General features: G+C 32.6%; 2 protein-coding genes across 4 annotated transcripts in view; both read left to right on the forward strand.

Moving 5' to 3' along the window:
* LOC105210035 (DENN domain-containing protein Crag) overlaps positions 1–6,903 on the forward strand; it is a 105,721-nt gene extending 98,818 nt beyond the window's left edge. For both annotated transcript variants that reach the window (XM_011180754.3, XM_011180756.3), the window contains 2 exons: positions 3,103–3,146; positions 6,242–6,903. The gene's annotated coding sequence lies outside the window, so the exon portion shown is untranslated. The remainder of the gene's footprint in view (positions 1–3,102; positions 3,147–6,241) is intronic.
* Positions 1–19,322, forward strand: part of LOC105210033 (homeotic protein ocelliless) — a 65,818-nt gene that overhangs the window by 28,227 nt on the left and 18,269 nt on the right. For both annotated transcript variants that reach the window (XM_011180748.3, XM_011180750.3), the window contains exon 2: positions 3,103–3,146. In XM_011180748.3, coding sequence (XP_011179050.1) covers positions 3,130–3,146 — 17 coding nt within the window. In that variant the 5' untranslated portion in view covers positions 3,103–3,129. The remainder of the gene's footprint in view (positions 1–3,102; positions 3,147–19,322) is intronic.

Below are 19,322 nucleotides of genomic sequence, written 5' to 3' on the forward strand. Positions count from 1 at the left end.
GTCCAGGCATATAACAATATAATACATATGTACATATACATAAAACCTACAACAATAATAATGTACACTTCTGTACATATGTACATGTGTTTTTGCAAACAATGCGAAACGTATAAATAATGCTGCGACAACAATCCAATAAAAGTAGCGTCCACAATAACTACAACAACAGCAAACAAAAGATTGAATCACTTTTGCGTTGGAAGCTTGCATTTTCATTTCGTTGCCATATTTGTAGCAAATTTCGCTTGTTGTACTTTATTGTTGTTGTTGGCTTATTTATATTTTCACTCACGCATTGTGTGTGTGCATGTGTGTGTTAAGTGTCTCGTAAGTTATTGTTTTTGTTGCATTAATAGCATGCATTATTTATGCTGATGTTGGCGACAACATTTGATTGCCAGCAACTGTGGGAGTTGGCTATTCATGCAACAACAACAACAACAACACTGAAAGTGATAAAAACCTATGATATTCACTAGAAAACAACAATCAACACACACTTACATACATACATATGTGTGCGTTGGTAATAAAAGTTGCAATTGAAAGGACTTCCAATTCGACTTCTGCTGATTACATTTGCTGTTGTTGTTGTTATTATGGCGGCAATGTTGTTGCGATTTTTCATTTCGTGCTTTGTGTGTCTGTGCGTTTGTGCGGTTGGTCGCTGTGTTTGCTATTTCACTCGCGACTTCTGCGCCTTCTTGGTTCGCTGCTTTTCATAGCTCGTTTATTCCTTTGTCTTGTTTCTATACACACTTTTGTTTTTTTTTGCGTTTTATTATTATTTTTTCTTATTTGTTTTTTTTTTGCCACATTTTAAACACAAAAAAAGCAGAAAAATAATAGCGTAAAAAATGCAAACAAAATGTCTTCTCAACTTCTTTGTGCGGCTGTATCGCCGTCTTGACTTTTGCTGTTGTTGCATTCTGTGTTGGTCGAAGATGGTCCGCGCTGCGCAGCCATTCGAGCAAATATTTGCAGTCGCGCACTTTTTATGCGCCCGTGCATCTGCCTCACTCATTTCCGCCCCTTTTTGGAGTGCTTAGGCGAAACTTGGGGTTTTTGGCTTTAATTTCGCAAAATTTTAATTTTGACTTTAATTTGGCGTACTTCAAGACGTAATGAAATTTTAGGCCAGAAAAATTAATTTGCGCTTATTATTCGTAAGAGTTTGACTTCATGTCAACTTCTAGGGAAAGTGAAATACTTTCAGATGTATTGAATAAATTTATTTATTTATTCTATGACTTAGCAAAAGGTTGGCTATAATTTCAATTTGATTCAATTAAATTTTAAAGGGAAAACCACACATTTTATATTTATTATTTTTTGTAGGATCGATATATCGATTGTTGTCGAGTTAAATCGACGTTGAAGCCGATTCCGTTTGAAGAAAAGAGTTAGTGTTTTAGAGTGAACGTTATAAATTCCGTATATTGAGTTTATATAAAATACATTTACGTAAATGGTTATATATATATGGGTGTGTGGGTTGACAATATTTGTAAATTGTTTTTTATATTAATTAGTTATAATTTATTGTTAGTGTATCGAAACTATGTAGTTGTGTTATTCACTCGTTCTTCTTTCTATGTTGTTGTTCACAGGGTAATCAGTGATTAGCGAAGTTGGGGCGGTTTATATCCTCTGCATTACCTCTCTATCACTTTTTGGAGAGTAATGAAGAGGAGTATTTGTTTGGACTAAACAATGGTGTTGTTAGGAATAAATTACTGTCATAATTAAAAATATTTAACAACAGTTTCTATTTTATCGCAATTTATTCATATTTTTAAATTTATTGGCAATTATTTTTATTTGAGTGTCTTGCATTACAAAAGTGAAATTAACGTTTATCGAAAAAAACGAATCCTGTAAATTTAATAGAACAATTTATATTGAATTTTAAGCCCCTCAAGTTGTAAATTAATGGGTTCCTAAATAACCTTCAACAGTTGCCTTCGAAGAATACTATGCAGACGCACGCAACAAACCCCACTGCGTTTCGAAATTCTCAAACGTAAGTGGGCGTGGATCGGGCACACTTTGCGCAAACCGAAATAAAGTGTATGGCATGTGACAGAAATGATTGAAACTGTTTTACTGTGGTCCTATGCTCCTTGCAGGAGTAACAGGAACTATATATAAATAAGTTTATTAAAATCGATAATATAATGAATCATTTTCCTAAAAATCTATTTAAAACATTTAAAAAGTTAATTAGGTTATATATGTATGTAAGATTTTTTTTATCAATAGACCACATAACTAACTAACTAACATAACTAAATAATAAACTATTAACTTTAATTTAATTGACCAATATAATAGCAAGCCACGTTTTCGCAGTCCAATTACAAAAAAAAAATAAAACAAAACGAATTTCTTGAAGAAAGAAATGTCTTTACATAGAATTACTACTTTTGGTTTGTTCGACTGAAAGTGAGATGCGCTCTATAACAAAGTATTACGACAAAAACTCCATAATCCGCAATTTTTCGTTTCTATTGAAGTCACTCAAAAATAATGACACTTTTTAACACCCGTCATATAGTCAAACGCTTTCTGGTTTACCTGCCTAACATTTTAGCGCTAAGTCATAAAAACGAGCGCAACTATAACGGCTCTGCAATGTGCGTTCTGCCAAAAGTCAAGGATATGTTACATATAACATGCCTTTGTACCTCCCTCTTTAGAACTTTAAATGGAAAATGGTATACAGTAGTACTTTTATTATTGACTTTGCTGTTTACATACATACATACAAACAATTACATACAATTCATAGCTATGCAAACCATTAAACTTCAGACTAGCTGTCTTGTCTTTGAAGACGGCGACTTTCTTAGTTCTAAAACAGGTATTTTTGGTCGCTATTAATTTCGCAATAGTTACAACAACATTGACGTTATGGCATTTGCCACAACTCTGGTTAAATGCATGCAAATTTACATCATACAAAAGAGGTTGCTCTAGTTACTAATTTATGTAGAGCAAGAAATTAATTTTTCCGCTGTTAGTCAATAGTTTGCGTGGCAAAGAGTCAACTGAAGATTATACATAGTTTTTCAAGGTCTTTTTTTGTTTCTTTCATAGGTTAACCTCCTACGGGGTAAGCGTGTAATGGAACATGCGTACAGGTATGTATACATTTGTTTCTTTTATCTATGCATATGTATGTTTGTATATATTGTATTAATGTCATACAAAATATTATTTTTAATATCGTTGTTTAATTTCTCTTTATTTTAGTTGATTGACAACAATATCTTTTTTATAATTTTATACATACAAAATTTTAACATTTTCCAATTTTCAAAAGGTTCTATAATATAATATTCTATATTACATAAATTATAATAATATTTTTAATAAATGCTCGCTCCGTTTATATAAAATTAATAATCGCGTGCTATAGAAAAGAAAGCGCAAAATCAAACGAGGAATATATGTATATCGAATCAACATATATATACACTAGAGCATATAAACATTCTCAAAGAGATTAGATTAGATACAATTATTTACTTCTGCCGATACCAGTAGTTTGAAAAATAGTTTAATATTCTATATAAACTCGATACATATGACTGTAAGATGATTAACATTAAAAATCGAGTCAAATAGCAACAAAATATAGGGTTCTGTACCTATATATATTTTTAATTTAGGGTATTTTCAATATTTTTACTCTTTTTATATTCTTAAACAATGTTGGCTAAGTGTATAAAATAAAACTACATAAAATCAGCTTAATAGAGAATAATGAAATTTCGAAAAAGCACAAGGGTAGATCAGGATAAGTACTATCAATGAGTTTTAGATTACCCAAGATTTATAAATTGTATATTTTTTGTTATTGTTATTATTTTCTAAGTCAGAATTACACTCTGAAAATGAGAAAATATAATTATTATTATATTTAATATATAAATATCATTATTATGAGAAAATATCATAGACTCAGTTATTTTTTGAGGTCATTGATAGGAATACTTATATTTTAATCATATATTGACTGTCGCCAAAAAGTGAATCTTCATCGAATCCTTCAAAAGCTTAATTTTTACTTTGCTTTTAATATTCTTAACATAACTTTGTTATAGAATAACTGGCGTTTTTAGTGGAAATTGAATTCAATTCTTCTAATACAGAATAGAAATTTGAAAATTAATTTTTTTTTTGAAGTATTTGTATATAGATTGTATTATCTTGACCAACGAAAAGTGATGATCCCGGTTTTGGAATCGTTTTTGAATTGTTTTACAAAAATGTGCAATGTTTTTCAACATTTTCGAAGAGTCATGGTTTTGTAATAATTGCGAAGAAGAGTTCTAAAAACGCATTTAACGTCATTAACCAGCTTCCCTACATTCTTAGTACACATCAAACGGTAAGTAACAAGGTCTAAATTTTGCTACGTTTCTCATCATATTTCCAGTTCACAACATATACATTTAATGTGTTTAAATTACAATTGTAATCTCTTGATTTAATCAATCACATTCAGTAGTTGTCTATATACACATATTCATATTAACGATGCTCAGCAAAAAACAAAATCTGTGAAAAACTTCCAAATTTATTAGCGCCAACTATTCGATTTCGCTGCAACGTAATTCATGTGTATTTTAATCAAAGCTCCATTCAGCTTTTCACGGTAGCTGAAGAGCCTGCGTGCATATTTTATTCGCAATTTTTTTTCGCTTTTATAGCAAACAAACATACATACTTGTATATATGTAGTTAAAATAAGTAAAATAGTCGAGTGTGGGCGCGCTTGCTTGCAGACTTTAGCTAGAGATCCTTTGCATACATATAAATATGGAGAAAATATATATGTATAAATATATACTTGAAAAGCTATATGCACATATTTGTAGGCTACTTGACTGTATGTTATTTGTATATGTATGTACTTATCTGTATATGTTTTTGTGTATGTAAATCGAGCCAAAGCGTCGCAAGATGGCGCGTGCTGAAATGCATAAAATATAAAACAAAAAATGTTTCAGCCGACATTTGTGATGCTATAGGAAACACACACAAACATTCACAAACACATGTCATAAATTACATACATAGATAAATTCATACAGCCATATGTACATATATACAGTACATTTTGGCTGGGCTCCAATCCTGTGTGTGACAAACTGTATGACACCACTTGAGCCTTTTCTAGCCCACCACAACAGCGCACATCGATCGACGTCGAGCCAAGGCAAAGCAAAGCAAAAGCGACAGCAACAACAATAACAAAAAAAAGCAAATCAGCAACATAAAAACAGCGTTACTGTTAGTGATGAGGTGTACCTACAATAGCGTTGGTAGCTACACACATTGAGGTGGCTGTTCACAACCCACTCGTCCTATGCGTTTGTGTTGTTGTATGTATATATGTATGTGTTTGTTGTATAGGCGACCATTTGCTGCAAAACAGTGTAACTACAAAGTTTTCGGCAGAGAGTCGCGCTTTTTGGCTGCTACCGCTGCTGCTATTGCTGATGATGAGGCGAATGTACGGCTGTTGAACCGACGTAGGGGGTGTGGTTATAGGTGCTTTGGCGCATAGTACTCATGAGTGTGTGTGTGTACGCTAGCTTTAAGCTTGTGCTACGCTATTTGCTGGCATGCTTATATGTATGTAGGTGCTTGATATACCGCTGATGGTGGGTGGAGCGGTGTGGGTGAGCATAAGAAATGTATGTAAGTAGGTGGTTGGTGGGGGGCAATAAATAGCAAATAACCGCCAACTGGGCTTCCAAATGAATACATTCATGTGTATTTACATCTGCAAAGCATATCGACGAGCTTATAAATATTATCTACAAACAGCGATAGCAACAACAACCATACAAGCATTCATATTGCTCAAGTGTTGAGTGTATAGCGTAGCGCAGTAATAACAACAATTTATGCCAAGCAAGGCAGCCATCTACAGATAGACATTTTATATAACTAGCTCTTTCTAACACATGTGCAGTGCGCTTCCTCTACTCTGTGTCGTGTTGCTTGAGCGCGTACTCAGTCGCTCGCTGCATATTTTGTCGCTCATACACACACTCGATGACGCTCAATTGAGTTACTTATCTCTTTCGTGCACGCATTTGCTAGGCGTTACTCAATAGGCAACACTCTAATGCGCGCTCTTTCGCACTTCCGGCATAGAGTATATAGTCAACCCCTCTGTTATGTATAGAGCTCCGCCACTAATCGTTCATTTCGCTTACAGCTCACCTTCGCTAACGCACTTACGTTCGTTCCCTGAGTCGGCTGTGACTACTACTGCACACAACACGCACACAGTTGGCAAACACACAGCAAACAGCAACAACAACAACACTCATGCACGCACACACACCGGTTTAAAAGAAATCGAGTTTTTCCACACCGACACACACCAACACCAGCCACACACACATCAAGTACAAAGGTGTTGCTGACTCGTAAGCCGCACCACAGTCAGTCCAAAAGTTACGTTCATTCAGTTCACTCGGTCTTTGTGAAGCGTTTGCGTCGTAGTCGTTGTCGTGTTGTGCGCTACGCTTATCCATCGTCTTTCGCCTGTTGCCGCAGTATATCCGTAGTGCTAATAATAATCAAAAATAATATTATTTTGTATACATTTTTGAAGAAACGTGTTCGCGCCTGTAATTTGCAAGCAAATTGTGCAGTTTGCAGCGAACTTGGCGTATAATTTTCGCAATAGCATTATACTAAATCAATTGCGCATGCAAATCAATTGTAAGAGCGTCTGTATAGCGCAAAAAGTGTGAAAAAATAAAGCGTGTGGGATACGCAAAACCCATTGAAAATAAAAAAAAAAAATATTGCAATAAAAACAGCAAAAAATAATTGCAAAAAATATGTGCAAAGAGAAATGAAACAGTAACGCAGAAAAACAAACAACAATAAAGCTTAAATGCAGTGCATAGCAGTTTAAAAAAAATCATAAAGCAGTTGCTTCGTCTACAATTGTGTTCAAAAGCGTGCAAAAAAAATATTTTTTGAAAAATAACAAATCTTTGTGTACATTTCAAAAGTTATATAGACCAAATAAAAACATAAACGAATTTCAATCTAGTTAAAAACTCAAAACTATCAGTGATTTTCATATATACCATTGGATTACAAACATATGTATTTACTTAGCTGACTTATAACTTGGCTTGAAATCAATAAAATATACCGCAAAAACAACATCTACATTAAGTGTATTTGTATCACAGCGCGTCAAATAGTTGTGCTATTAAAATTTGCAAATAAAACGGTTTGAAAACTTATAAATTCTGTGTGTAAATAGTGGCATTTCAGTCATTAAATCAGTGCACTGATGCTACTAAATTTGGAATACTCATAAGCTATTAGCCGTCGCAACAACAAGCTACAAACGCTATCAGTTAGCCAAGTGCAAGCAAAGTCGCTTTAACGCGAGACATAAAGTTTTGGTAAGTAATAGTTGATCATATAGTTCATAAAAAGAAATGAAATAATTTCATTATTTTGAGTTTTTACTAACTAGATGACACAAATTGGCATTTTTGTTTACTAATAGTTTTCAAAACATATGAAAATATTTGACTGATTATATACTATACAAATATTAGGTTGGCGACAATATTTATATTGAATTTTTGGCCCTTTTATCATATTCGTGCTGCCATTTGGCCGATTTTCTCGATTTTTGTTAATCTTATGTTTCTTATAAAAATAATCTGCAAATATGTCCAATTCTTTTTTGTAATTTTTCTGAAATTTTTTTCCCATTCAATTTCGAAAAATATTTTCAAACAATATTTGTACGTATACTTAGAGCAATTAGCCATATCCATAAATAGCGGAGGACATACAAGGCAATTAGGAAGATCCCAAGTGGTAAACGATTCCATTTTTGCAAATTATTATAACAAATTCTCTAGGAACATAAGCGCATCTTTGAGATATTTTGCGTGGCATACAATTTTTATAATAATTTTAATTCAATTTTAAAAATGAAGTTTTAAGCAACACTTTTAATTTAATATCTTCATATATCGTGGTTACTACAACATTTGCCTGCAGTGAAAAGAAGAATTACTTTAAATATAGCTTCAACATCCTATTTAAATTCTCAATTTAAATTATTGGGATAGATAAAATCCTACAAAAACTATTCAAATTTTAAATTGAAGACTAATTACAGTTTTTGAAGCTTGGTATGTTTGACTTCTGCTCTAATTATATACATTCAACACTAAAGCGTTTATTTCTTCTTCAAAAATAATTATATTTTTAATTATTAAAATACGTTTAATATTTCTCATAGAACTAACCTTCTGTAATCAAGTAATTAACAACAACTATTATTGACTATTTTATTGATTTTTGCAACAACCTGTTTCATAAAAAGCATAAACATATAACAAATATCTATATGGTAGTGCAGGCGGTTAACATTATCGAAAACGAGAAACAGTAACACTTCAAAACTTATGATCAATAATTAAATTAAATTAAATGATTCAGATAAATAATAAGTCTGAATATTAGGTCTCAACTGATTCCAACTCAGTGATAAGACTGAATATTGGAAACTTTCATCAATATGAAAACATTTTCGTGCTATCGATATGAATGAGAGCTGTTTCAAATAATATAAAATATAGTTTTACAGTATAAATGGAATTACCTTTATCTTAATTTGATTTAATTTAAAAATGTAAAACAATTTCCTTCCCTTGTACCTGTCAAAGAAAATGTATTTTTCCAAAGAAATTAAAATTTAATAATTTTGAAAATAATTTATTTAAAAAACATAGTTTATTATTTTGCTACGCTATACCGTACTTTTACAATGTCAAACATAACATCAAAATAAAAAAAATTTTGCATAGTCTTAATTTTTAACATATTCCATACTTTTTTTCACTGCACTACATTTAAAACTAATTTTAGCGCATTGGGTTATAAATCAATTTGAAAACATTTGTCATTTGCTGTACGCCAACTATTGCGGCTTCAACTTAATTAATAGACGCTTTGGGACGCAAAAATTCACAAATACCCATGCTGTGTGTGTTACCTTCAAAACAGTAATAAATAAATATAAATTAAGCGCCGAAAATATTAAAAAAAGGAGAAACTGGCAAAAAAATAAATTAATAGCGTTTACGCATGACCATCATAAAGAGCGTGCGGACTCATAAAATAAAATTTGAACGCAAAAATATGCAAATCTGAGCATTTGCAATGGGCAATTAGTCATAAATATTTCGAAGATTTTCTGTACCAATTAAAACAAAAACGAAAATGAGCAATGCAAATGAAATGATAAAAAAAGTATAATAATAATAACAAAAGAGAAACTATAATAACAACAAAATATTATAAAATTTAAAAATTTATTTATTATTAAATTTAACAACAATAACAAATTTACTAAAATTTAAAAATTCATGTTTTATCAAATTTAACAATAACAACAAAACGTCAAATCAGAAAAAGCACAAAACAATACCGTTCGTTGATTTTTCGCCTTCACCCGCCGCCGCCGCCACTGCGTTCACCGCTGCTGTGCGGCTGCGGTGCAGCATTAAACAAAAATCCAATAATATTAACTAACCATCGCTTAACATATTAAAATGCCGACACATTATTCACACGTTTTTTGTAAGTAGCAGAGCCGTCCGCAACGCTTACCAGCTACACCACAGCGCTGCCACACAAACAACAGCAACGTCCAATGTCCGTCCGTCCCCCAACCGCTGTGCGTTTCCTACGTAGGTCCCACACTACTCTTCGCTTAACGTGTTTATTTCAAAATGTGTGCTTTTGTGCTTTCATCTTTGACTGCATGTGTGTGTTGATCACACGGCGCGTTGTTGTTGTAGCGTTGAACACGCTGAATTCTTAATAGCTGCTATAAATTATTTCGTATATTTCTGCCAAAGTTACAATATTAATGTCTTGTAGTATTTTGCTTAGCAGCCGCCGTGCGAGCACAAGCACCCAACCAAGTTCACAAGCGCCCAAGACAAGCTTCCAAGCAAGTAAGCAGCCGACAAACACGATCAATATATTCTTTGCTTTATTAATTATTGATCATGAAAGCATAACAGCAGCAGCAGCATCACTGCGCTTCCTTCCCCGCGCCCGCCCGCTGCTCCACTTCACACTTCTCACTTCTTACTTCTGTCTGTCTGTCTTATTACTTGTATTATTGCTCTAACTTCCACATTGTGCTGCTGCTTCTTCTACTTTTGCTGACCGCCGATTTGCATATTGAATAAATTAAATACAACAACATGCCCATGATACACATGTTCGACGCGCTACAGCTTCAACGGCAACTTACAAGCGCACATATTAATATACATGCATACAAACCGATCTTTATAATGACTACATACAACAAAAACAACAAAAAACAAGCAAACGTACAAATTACTCTCAGGCATTTGGTTATTCAGTGAGAAATGTTAATTTTCATAAGAAGGGGTTTCCTAATAACATTTCGAATTTCGAACGCTTTTGGACATAACAATAAAACTGGTTAAACACACGCACACACACTCATTCACAGTTAGTTAAAGCGTTTTGGCTTCTAAATACATATATTTGTATATTTGTATAATATTTTATTGTTTATGCGTTGGCATTCTCTCTATTCTGTAGTTCTATCTAACTAATTTACTTGTATTGATAAGAATGAATTGTGTGCTGGGGAAAACCGCAAGCCACTCTGCGTTATGTTGTTTGTATATTGGTTCTAATAGCAGTTTGACTTTTCGATATTTATGTGTTAAAAATTTATGCTGTTTCGAATAGGCCAAATTTTGTTCGGTTTTGAGAAAGTTGTCGTTTTTAGTAATGTTGGTTGTAGAATGCATATACAAAAAAAATAATTGTTGAGAGTGTCAAGTTGGAATTTTAGGAAAATTTTGAAAATTCATTGAATAGAAAAAAATTGTTAAAGAAATTAAAATCGAAAAAATTCGAAAAGCTCAAATTATGTGACAATTTTTGTAAGAAACAAAATTAAAAAAAAAATAGATAATTAAAATATTAAAAATCTATATATTAATTTTCAAATATTCTTAATGTAATTATAATGCTTTTTTAATAGCAAAAATAATTTGCTTTAATGTTTGGAAACTTTTTCAACCGAAAATTAGTTTTGACTCAAATGAGTTTCAATTCCGTCGCTTCGGTTGCGTAAACCAGAAATTCTATAAAGTCAGGGTCGTATGATTCTAATTTAGAAATTGGAAACAAAAAATATTTTTTCTGAATATCAAACGATGTTTTGAGTTTCATAATATTATTTTTTTTTTTAATTTTGAAAAATAATTATATTCAAATTTGAATTTGTTTTTGAAGATCATGCGATTTTTTGAGTTTTACAACAACAGAAACAATGAGATTTTTTTTTGAATTTTGCAACAACAACAACATTTTTTAATTTAAAAAAATGTATTCTTTAAAAAAAAGAATTTTTCATTCCAATATTTTCAAAAAAAAAAAAATGGTTTGCTAGTTACTGTTTCAATATTTTTAATAGAACTTCCACAACTCGAACTTCCATAACTCGAAGTTCTCCATAAATGGAACAATTGAACTGTCCATAGTAGTTGAATTTCATACAAATTACCTTCCGCAACTCGGAAGTCTCTCTAACTCGAAGGTTATTTGTGGATTATGGGGATTCGAGTTAGGGAAGTTCGACTGTATATTGTTTAAAGGTAACTTATCTTTTCGTCACCTCATAATTTTCCTTAGATTTGTTACGAATCCAAAAGATTAATATTTAATTTCCAATTTATACAATATGGATGAAAATACATTTTTTCAGATGTTTTCCAAACATTTTATACCAATAAATAGACCTTGCTTTTCACATATACTCGAATTTAACTTTTTGTTTATATGTTTTTTATATTTGCAATCAAAAAACTCATATTTATTGCATTAATTATACATAAAACATATTCACTTCTTAAACTTTATACTGTGTCATGTAAATGTACTCAACACACATACACACCCAAGCAATAAGTTTACCACTGAACTTTCTCAACTTCAAATCAATCAATCAGTGCACAAACCTATTGAACTGCAAGCTACTCAGCCAACAACAACAACACACACACTCCCACAAACATATATGTACTTAAGCAACTACAAGCCAGCAAGCAAACGCTGCGGCTAGTAGTAGAATTCCAGCGGCAACCAGTTTATTGGCTGTCAAAAGTGCTACAAACAGCCACCCACGCACATAACAAAGATCACAGATTTATTGAATGGAAATTTAACAACAACAACAACACCGATATACGAAAAAATAATGTAAAGAAAACATATTCATTCATCGCATAGATACGCATATGTATGCTCCGTGAGAGGCCATATCCGGTACCACAAGCAGCAACAATTTTTTTTGCCGCTTCATAAAAAAGCAAACAAATTTGATAAAAATGCTTGTTATTGAAAAAGCTGGAAATCTTAAAATAATAACAACAACAACAAAAAAATCGCATTATCTTGGGCTGGGCTTGAAAACGAAATTAAATTTGAATCAATGATTTCGAGCGCGCACCAAAGCACATAACCACTCATACTGCGCAGCATATAAGTGGCAACAACAACAACGCGCGCTGCCGCGAGAATAATAAATAAGTGAATTTTAAAATCATAAGTCAATCAAGTGATTGAAGGCTTGAAGTGAAGCTCGATATTTGTTTTTTTTTTCACATTGTGCCGTGGTTATATTGTAGCTGTGTGAATATGTGCCTGTAGTCTTACCCGTACTTAGCTTTTTTGTGTTGACTTTTCTTTATCAGCCAAATGGCTAGACTTGTGACGCGTCGCAACTTTAATTGAATTGATAATTATAATTATTATTTTTACTTAATATTTATTGTAACATTTGCGCTTAATAGCAGCAGTACACCTTTGAAATTTTGTGCTTTAAGCACAATTTTTTTGTGATTTCCTAATAGCTTTTTTTATTATTTATCGCTTATAATTCTATAAGATTTGCTAACACGCTATTGATGACAGTTTTTCGAGTTTGAATTCAATTTGATTATTTTTTTTTGTAATTGTTGTTGTTGCTTGAATCAATTTCTTTGCTTTTGCTCGTGTTTTTTTTTGGCTGCCAAAGTCTTTCAAATAGAAATGATCATTCAAGTGTAAAGCGTAACACTATCAAGATCGTGCAGCAAAAAGACATAGCATACAAAAATAATAGATATAGAACAACAACAAATAATTACACATACAATCATAAGTGAATTGAAAATGAATGGAAATGACGCAACGTTAACTTGACTCCACTCGCCACAGTCACTGTTGTGTTTTAGCTCTGCGCTGCTATGCCGTATATACAGATATGGCAGCACTGATATGCATATCCACGCAGACGTTTGTCTTGAGCCGGTGCACAGCGCAGCAATGTTGAGCCTGTGCGCTAGTCAGCGCCTGTGCGGCGGCGGCAAGTCCGCAGCAGTCGGTTCAGCACTCTTTCTAGCCTTCAATGCTGATGTCTTTGCGATATATTTTTACCTTAATTATTTGCTTGGTAAATTGTCAAGCCGCGCTTTGGAGTGCACAAAAAAAATTAACAAAGAACTGTTGGCGACACTGTCATGTAATTTTGATTTGTTTGTTGTTTTTTCGTTTGCTTTTAGCAAAATAAATAATAACAAAAAATAGAAAAATATTAAATGAAAAAAAAATAATATATAAAAAAAATTAACATAATCACGCTTATGAGCGCTGGCGCATATAATAGTCAAAATTAATAACCTGAAATATCAACAGGAAATCAAAAATGGAACTTATTTGTATGTCTCTTCTATTTTTTATATAAATTTATAAATAAAAGGTCTTGTATGTAAACGAGATTTATCATATCTGAAGTAGAGTCATAGTTTTTGAATTGCTGATTGGCGTTGAAAATACTTCCATAGCTGGAGGTGTAAGAAAATAAATAAATAAATGAGCAGAAAAAAGTCGATAAGGAAAAAGTTAATAAGACAATATAGCAACCTTTGTCGAGAACCTTTGTTGTGAGTGGGCGTTTAAGAAATTTGATATGAAAAAAAAAATAATAATTGCTAGGTGTAGTCTACATTTCCAGCTGAAATCAGCTCTTTTTATAGATACTATAGAATAGAAGAAGAATAAAAGAAATAATTATTATGTAAGCGTAATAACAATTTCTTGGCTTTTTCGAGATAAAAATCTAATAGCTCAATTTCATAATTTTTTATTAATTAAAGAAAACTGTATTTTTTTGTTGTCTTCAATTAATTTTTTTTATTTCAGCATCTACTTTATTCATATTAGATGCAAAACTGTCAATTATATTTAATTATTTTTCTTTAAAATAATATTTAAAATATATTCTTCAAAAAAACGAAATATATTCAAATCCTGGACTGGTTAAAAAAATGTTGGCCAAATTGATGTCAAAAGTTCCAGAACTATAATACAAAATTTTTTTATTTGCATTAGAGGGACCTTAATCACATATTAGATATAATCCCATTGAAGTGAGTGTCTACCAGAGTCTCATGTACCATCCAAAAATGTAGGAAACTCATGAAACTCCTTTAAAATTCGCTCAATAATCGAAAACTAGGCTTATATAAATAGAATAAATGGTTTTTAACTAACACCGTTATCGTATAACTTTTCTAGCGTGAAAACATTCAAAAATCATACTCTACAAAAACAACAAATTCTCAATAAAAAAAAAATATTTTATTGTTGTAATTCGAAATTTGCATTTAATATTTCGCAATTTAACCAGCTTGCCAAATAAATTAAGGCTAATAATATCACCAAATGATGAACTCAGATCACAGCGCCTACCTTTCACCTATACTAAATAACTGAAATTTTCAATACACTCCCCAACGCTTAGCAACACAACACAACAAATACAAGAGCAACAAAAACAAAACAACAAATACATGAAAAAAGAAACCAACTGTCTGTCTGTCCGTGCATTATTAATGAATGCACTTAAGCAGATATTAGAGTCTGACTGCGCGCTTGGCTACTGGTTTAATATACACAAATATTTTTCAACTTTCGTGGACGCGCTGCTGCATTTTCCGCGCCACAGAATGCCACTGCAGTAGTGCGGCTGTTATTTTTGTTGGCTGGCGCGCATAATGAGCTGTGGTGCTCCCACTGTTAGTTGGGGGGAAAATAATGCGGCTTAATAAACTTAGTAAAACAGCGGGTTATCACAGCGGAGGCTAACACGGACGGCTGGCTGAGCGCATAAATACATACATATAGATTTACATTTGTAAATGTTATTGCTGTTGTTGTGTTATTTGTACATTTCCATGTGGCATTCGCATGTGGCATGCAACATATGCACCTTTTTGTTGTTGTTGTATTTTTTTGTAAAATTTTTGTTGCATAGTTGTTGACGTTGCTTTGGCTACGGGAAAATGATTTCATCTTGACCAAGTTGCGGTTTGATTTGCTGTGCTACAAATTAGAAATGCTCGAGTGTATGTATTTATATTTGCTTTAAACGCTTGTTAGCTGGCATTTCCACATTTCCTTTTCAGTTCAAATGCGTGCTGACATTTAATTCGAATTTGCATTTGCAACAAATTTATTATTATTATTATTCCATGTTGTTGTTGCTGTTGCAATTGAAATGTTCAAATGCCCGCTGACACTGACGATTGCATGCCGCATGTGGCAGCGCATAGCAATTTCTATTTATAAAGCAATTTTTCACAATTTTCACATTGAATGGTGGCGGTGAAAAAAGTGTGTGGCAGTTGAAGCCGCACTCCTTGCAGTGTGTGCATTGTGCGTTGTGCGCAGCCGCAACGGCATTTGCAATCGAAACTGCGTGATGAATCTGTTAGAAATGCAACGTGAAGTTTAATTAAGACTCAAACCGAAAATGCGTAAAATATTTAAATACATACAAACACACATACGAACGTAAGTGAGTTTGTTGACGATTTTGACAAGTTTAAGACTATTAACTGTACAAGGCATGCAGCAAATTCAAGGAAAAATCAAGCAAAAACAGCACATATGCCAAGTAGATGAGTTGGCCTAGAAATATATATAATAACACAGGCTGCAATGCGGCTACTACTTAGTTACTAACTACTTAATATACACATATGCATATATACATATATGTATATCAAATATAGCTTCATGCACTACACACACTTGCCGCTGCCGCTGCGTCGCTTGACTTGCGCGAACAAGTTGTTTGGTTTTAATTAGTTTTTTGACATATGCAAATGCATAAATGCAAAATGCAAATGCAATTTTTCCACGCCGCTGCCTAACGGCTGTCTGTCAAATGCGTTCGCCTCAAACAGTTGCTGACGTTTGCGAATTTTCACATTGCGCCGCTGTCTTAGCCACACAACATACATGCTTATGTCTGAATGTGTGTAGTTGTTTGTGTATTGACACTCACTATTGCATTGCAATAAGTCATAAGTTGATAAATTAAAAACGCATTAAAAATAGCAACGGTACTGGCATTGAATGCGTCACTTCTTCGGTAAAGCTGCGCCAAAGCTCATTTGATAAGCTGTGGATTTTGGTGGCTGTTTACATATATTTACATATTTACATACAAACACACATTAAAAATGCGTAAATATGTAGTTTAACCAGCTTAGAGCGCCATAATTGTCGCTGATACGCCCAAAAGTGGCAGTTAATTTTTTTCGGCTAGTTGGGGCTTAACTTAAAATAAATATAAGCACACTCGCAGTAATAAAATTGAAATAAAATTAATAAAAAAATTTTAAGCTATTTTTGAAAAAAAAAAGTTATAAAAAAAATATTTTTAAAGATAATAAATTTTTGAATTTAATTAATTATAGAAAAATTAATAAATAAATTCGTAAAATAATATAATATTTAAAAGAAATTGTTTCTAACTCCTGAAAAATCTAAAGAGCTAATGTCAAACGTCTAAGAGTATTACTAACTAAAAATAGTGGTCTTAAAAGGCCATGAGCTATTTGTACAAAAATAAAAATTAAAATAATCCTAATAGAATTTATGGGACCAGAAATTCTACCAAAATTCTACTGTATATGAAAATATCTGATTTTTATATAGTCAAAAGTTAATATTTTTGAGGTTTTGAGTTTTTTAATTTTTTTCATCTTCGAACTATTTTGTCTAATAAAACTTGAATACTTTATTTTCGTGAAGAACTCACTCTCTTAATCAACAAAACTTAGTCTTCAATGTTACATTTACCATTTCCCATATTAGTCATCAATATTGATTGCTCTCCACCAGTTAATGATGCTGCTGTAACAACAACTACTCCGAACAACAACAACAAATAACTCGTTTTGCTTAATGATGTCTCAAAAATAAAGCATATCTCTAATATATTCCCATATAGCGCCGTGCCATTAACTCGTTGACTGGCTGGTCATTTGCCCTGACTTCCAATGCTCCGACGCACACATTTCCCAGGCATGTATATTAGTAGTATTTTTCTTAAACGCACACTCGAGTGCCACTCAAGACATTTTATCATTTGACATCCTCATCTCGCGGCAATGCATAGCTAGGAGCATTGCTCCAGATGGCACTTACAGCACCAAACCAGCTGACCATTAGTTAACGCACACAGAAACCGAAGCTCAAGTAAATATGTATGCAATAAGTGTTCCAGTGGAAGAACTGATTGACTGACTGTCTGCTCTTTTGGCGCTGTGTTTATATTTTCCTTAGGCATTTTTGTTGATGTTGATGTTTACCAATAACGCTATTGCTACCGTAAATAAATACAAAATATTATTTTGACCGTAATTAATGAAAATGTGCTCAAGTCAATAAGCGTGTGAGTTGGAGAGCGTGAGTGTGTGTGTATAGCAAATGATTTGGTAAAAATATGCGGGTGTTGAACAGCATAGTGACCGTCACTGACCGCCAAGTGGCGTGTGCAACTTAATGATTTCATATGATTTGGCAATTTATTGCATAGTTTTTGTGTAAATATAACTTCGTTAAAAATGTGTATGTATGTATGCTTGTATGCTTTTAATCATTTGAGCGCAGCAGAAGTCATGTCTCTCTCTCTTCTATAAATAAAAATATAAATTTTTGCTTAATTTATTTACCGTCACAATTACAGCTTCTGCCGCAAATAAAATTATAGCATACATAAGTGAATGCCTACATTTTAACAACTCGTTATGGTTCATTTGTAGCAGCCAACAACACAATAGGCAACATGAGCAGTTGTGATTTTTCTCGACTTCATTTTTTATTTTGCAGTTTTTGTTTGTTACACCGGAAACTGAAAGTGAAAACTTACATACAAACATACATTTATTTGTTGTTTTTGTTTTATTTTGTTTTACAACATACTGTAATGCGCATGCGTACGTGCTAAAGTTGCACTAAAACGATTTAGACGCAAACAAAAAGCCAAAAATAAAAATAATCGAGTGCCATTTCTCTTTTTATTACAATTTGTATTGTTGTTGTTGTTGTGGAAAAAAGACAAATGTAGTACGTACGTTGATTAGTTATATGAATGTCTGTATATATTTTATGCCTTTGATTACTGTCATTGATGGTTGCTTGCTGTGGCATATTCATTACTTCCGAAAAAGTTGCCAGTTGTCTTATGTCAAATTATATACATACATATGTAGGTACATGTGGGCAATATATGAATTTTCCGCCAATTTCCGAAAAAGTCACGTACATTTACTAGTGTCTACAAATGCTCACTTTTTCCTACAGCTATTTGACACTAATGAACTATATCATTGTGATTGAAAAAATGAAAGCGTGTTATTTTTTTGTTGTTGTTGTCACATTTCAACTTATGTAATGCGATATTTGCTTATTTTTTGCTCTCACTGTATACTAGTGCATTGTATATAGAAGTAAATGGGTGGTTATTAGGGTTGTTCGATTTCTTTTACTAATTTTTAGTTTTTAGTTTTTGTCCATAAACTCATTTTATTTGAAATATTTTTGCTATTATTTATTATTTTCATACATTTCCACCTATTTGTTATACCTTTGCTTGTAAAACCCTTAAACTACAGATATTCATCAAATTTTCGGCTTGTCTGCCATTTAACAATAGCATGTCTTCAGGCCGCAAGAGCATCTTCAAATTTTCATCATCAACACTTTGTCGCCTCATTTGCGGTGGCCTTTTTGATCTTTGGCTCATCATAATTTCACATTCCTTTGTGCGCATTCAAAAAATCAACCACATAGATTAGGCATTTCACACACTAACTAGACAAATAGTGCATACAATAAGCATATACTGCATAATC

The sequence above is a fragment of the Zeugodacus cucurbitae genome, chromosome 5 (genome assembly GCF_028554725.1).
Source record: "Zeugodacus cucurbitae isolate PBARC_wt_2022May chromosome 5, idZeuCucr1.2, whole genome shotgun sequence".
Taxonomy (NCBI): domain Eukaryota; kingdom Metazoa; phylum Arthropoda; class Insecta; order Diptera; family Tephritidae; genus Zeugodacus; species Zeugodacus cucurbitae.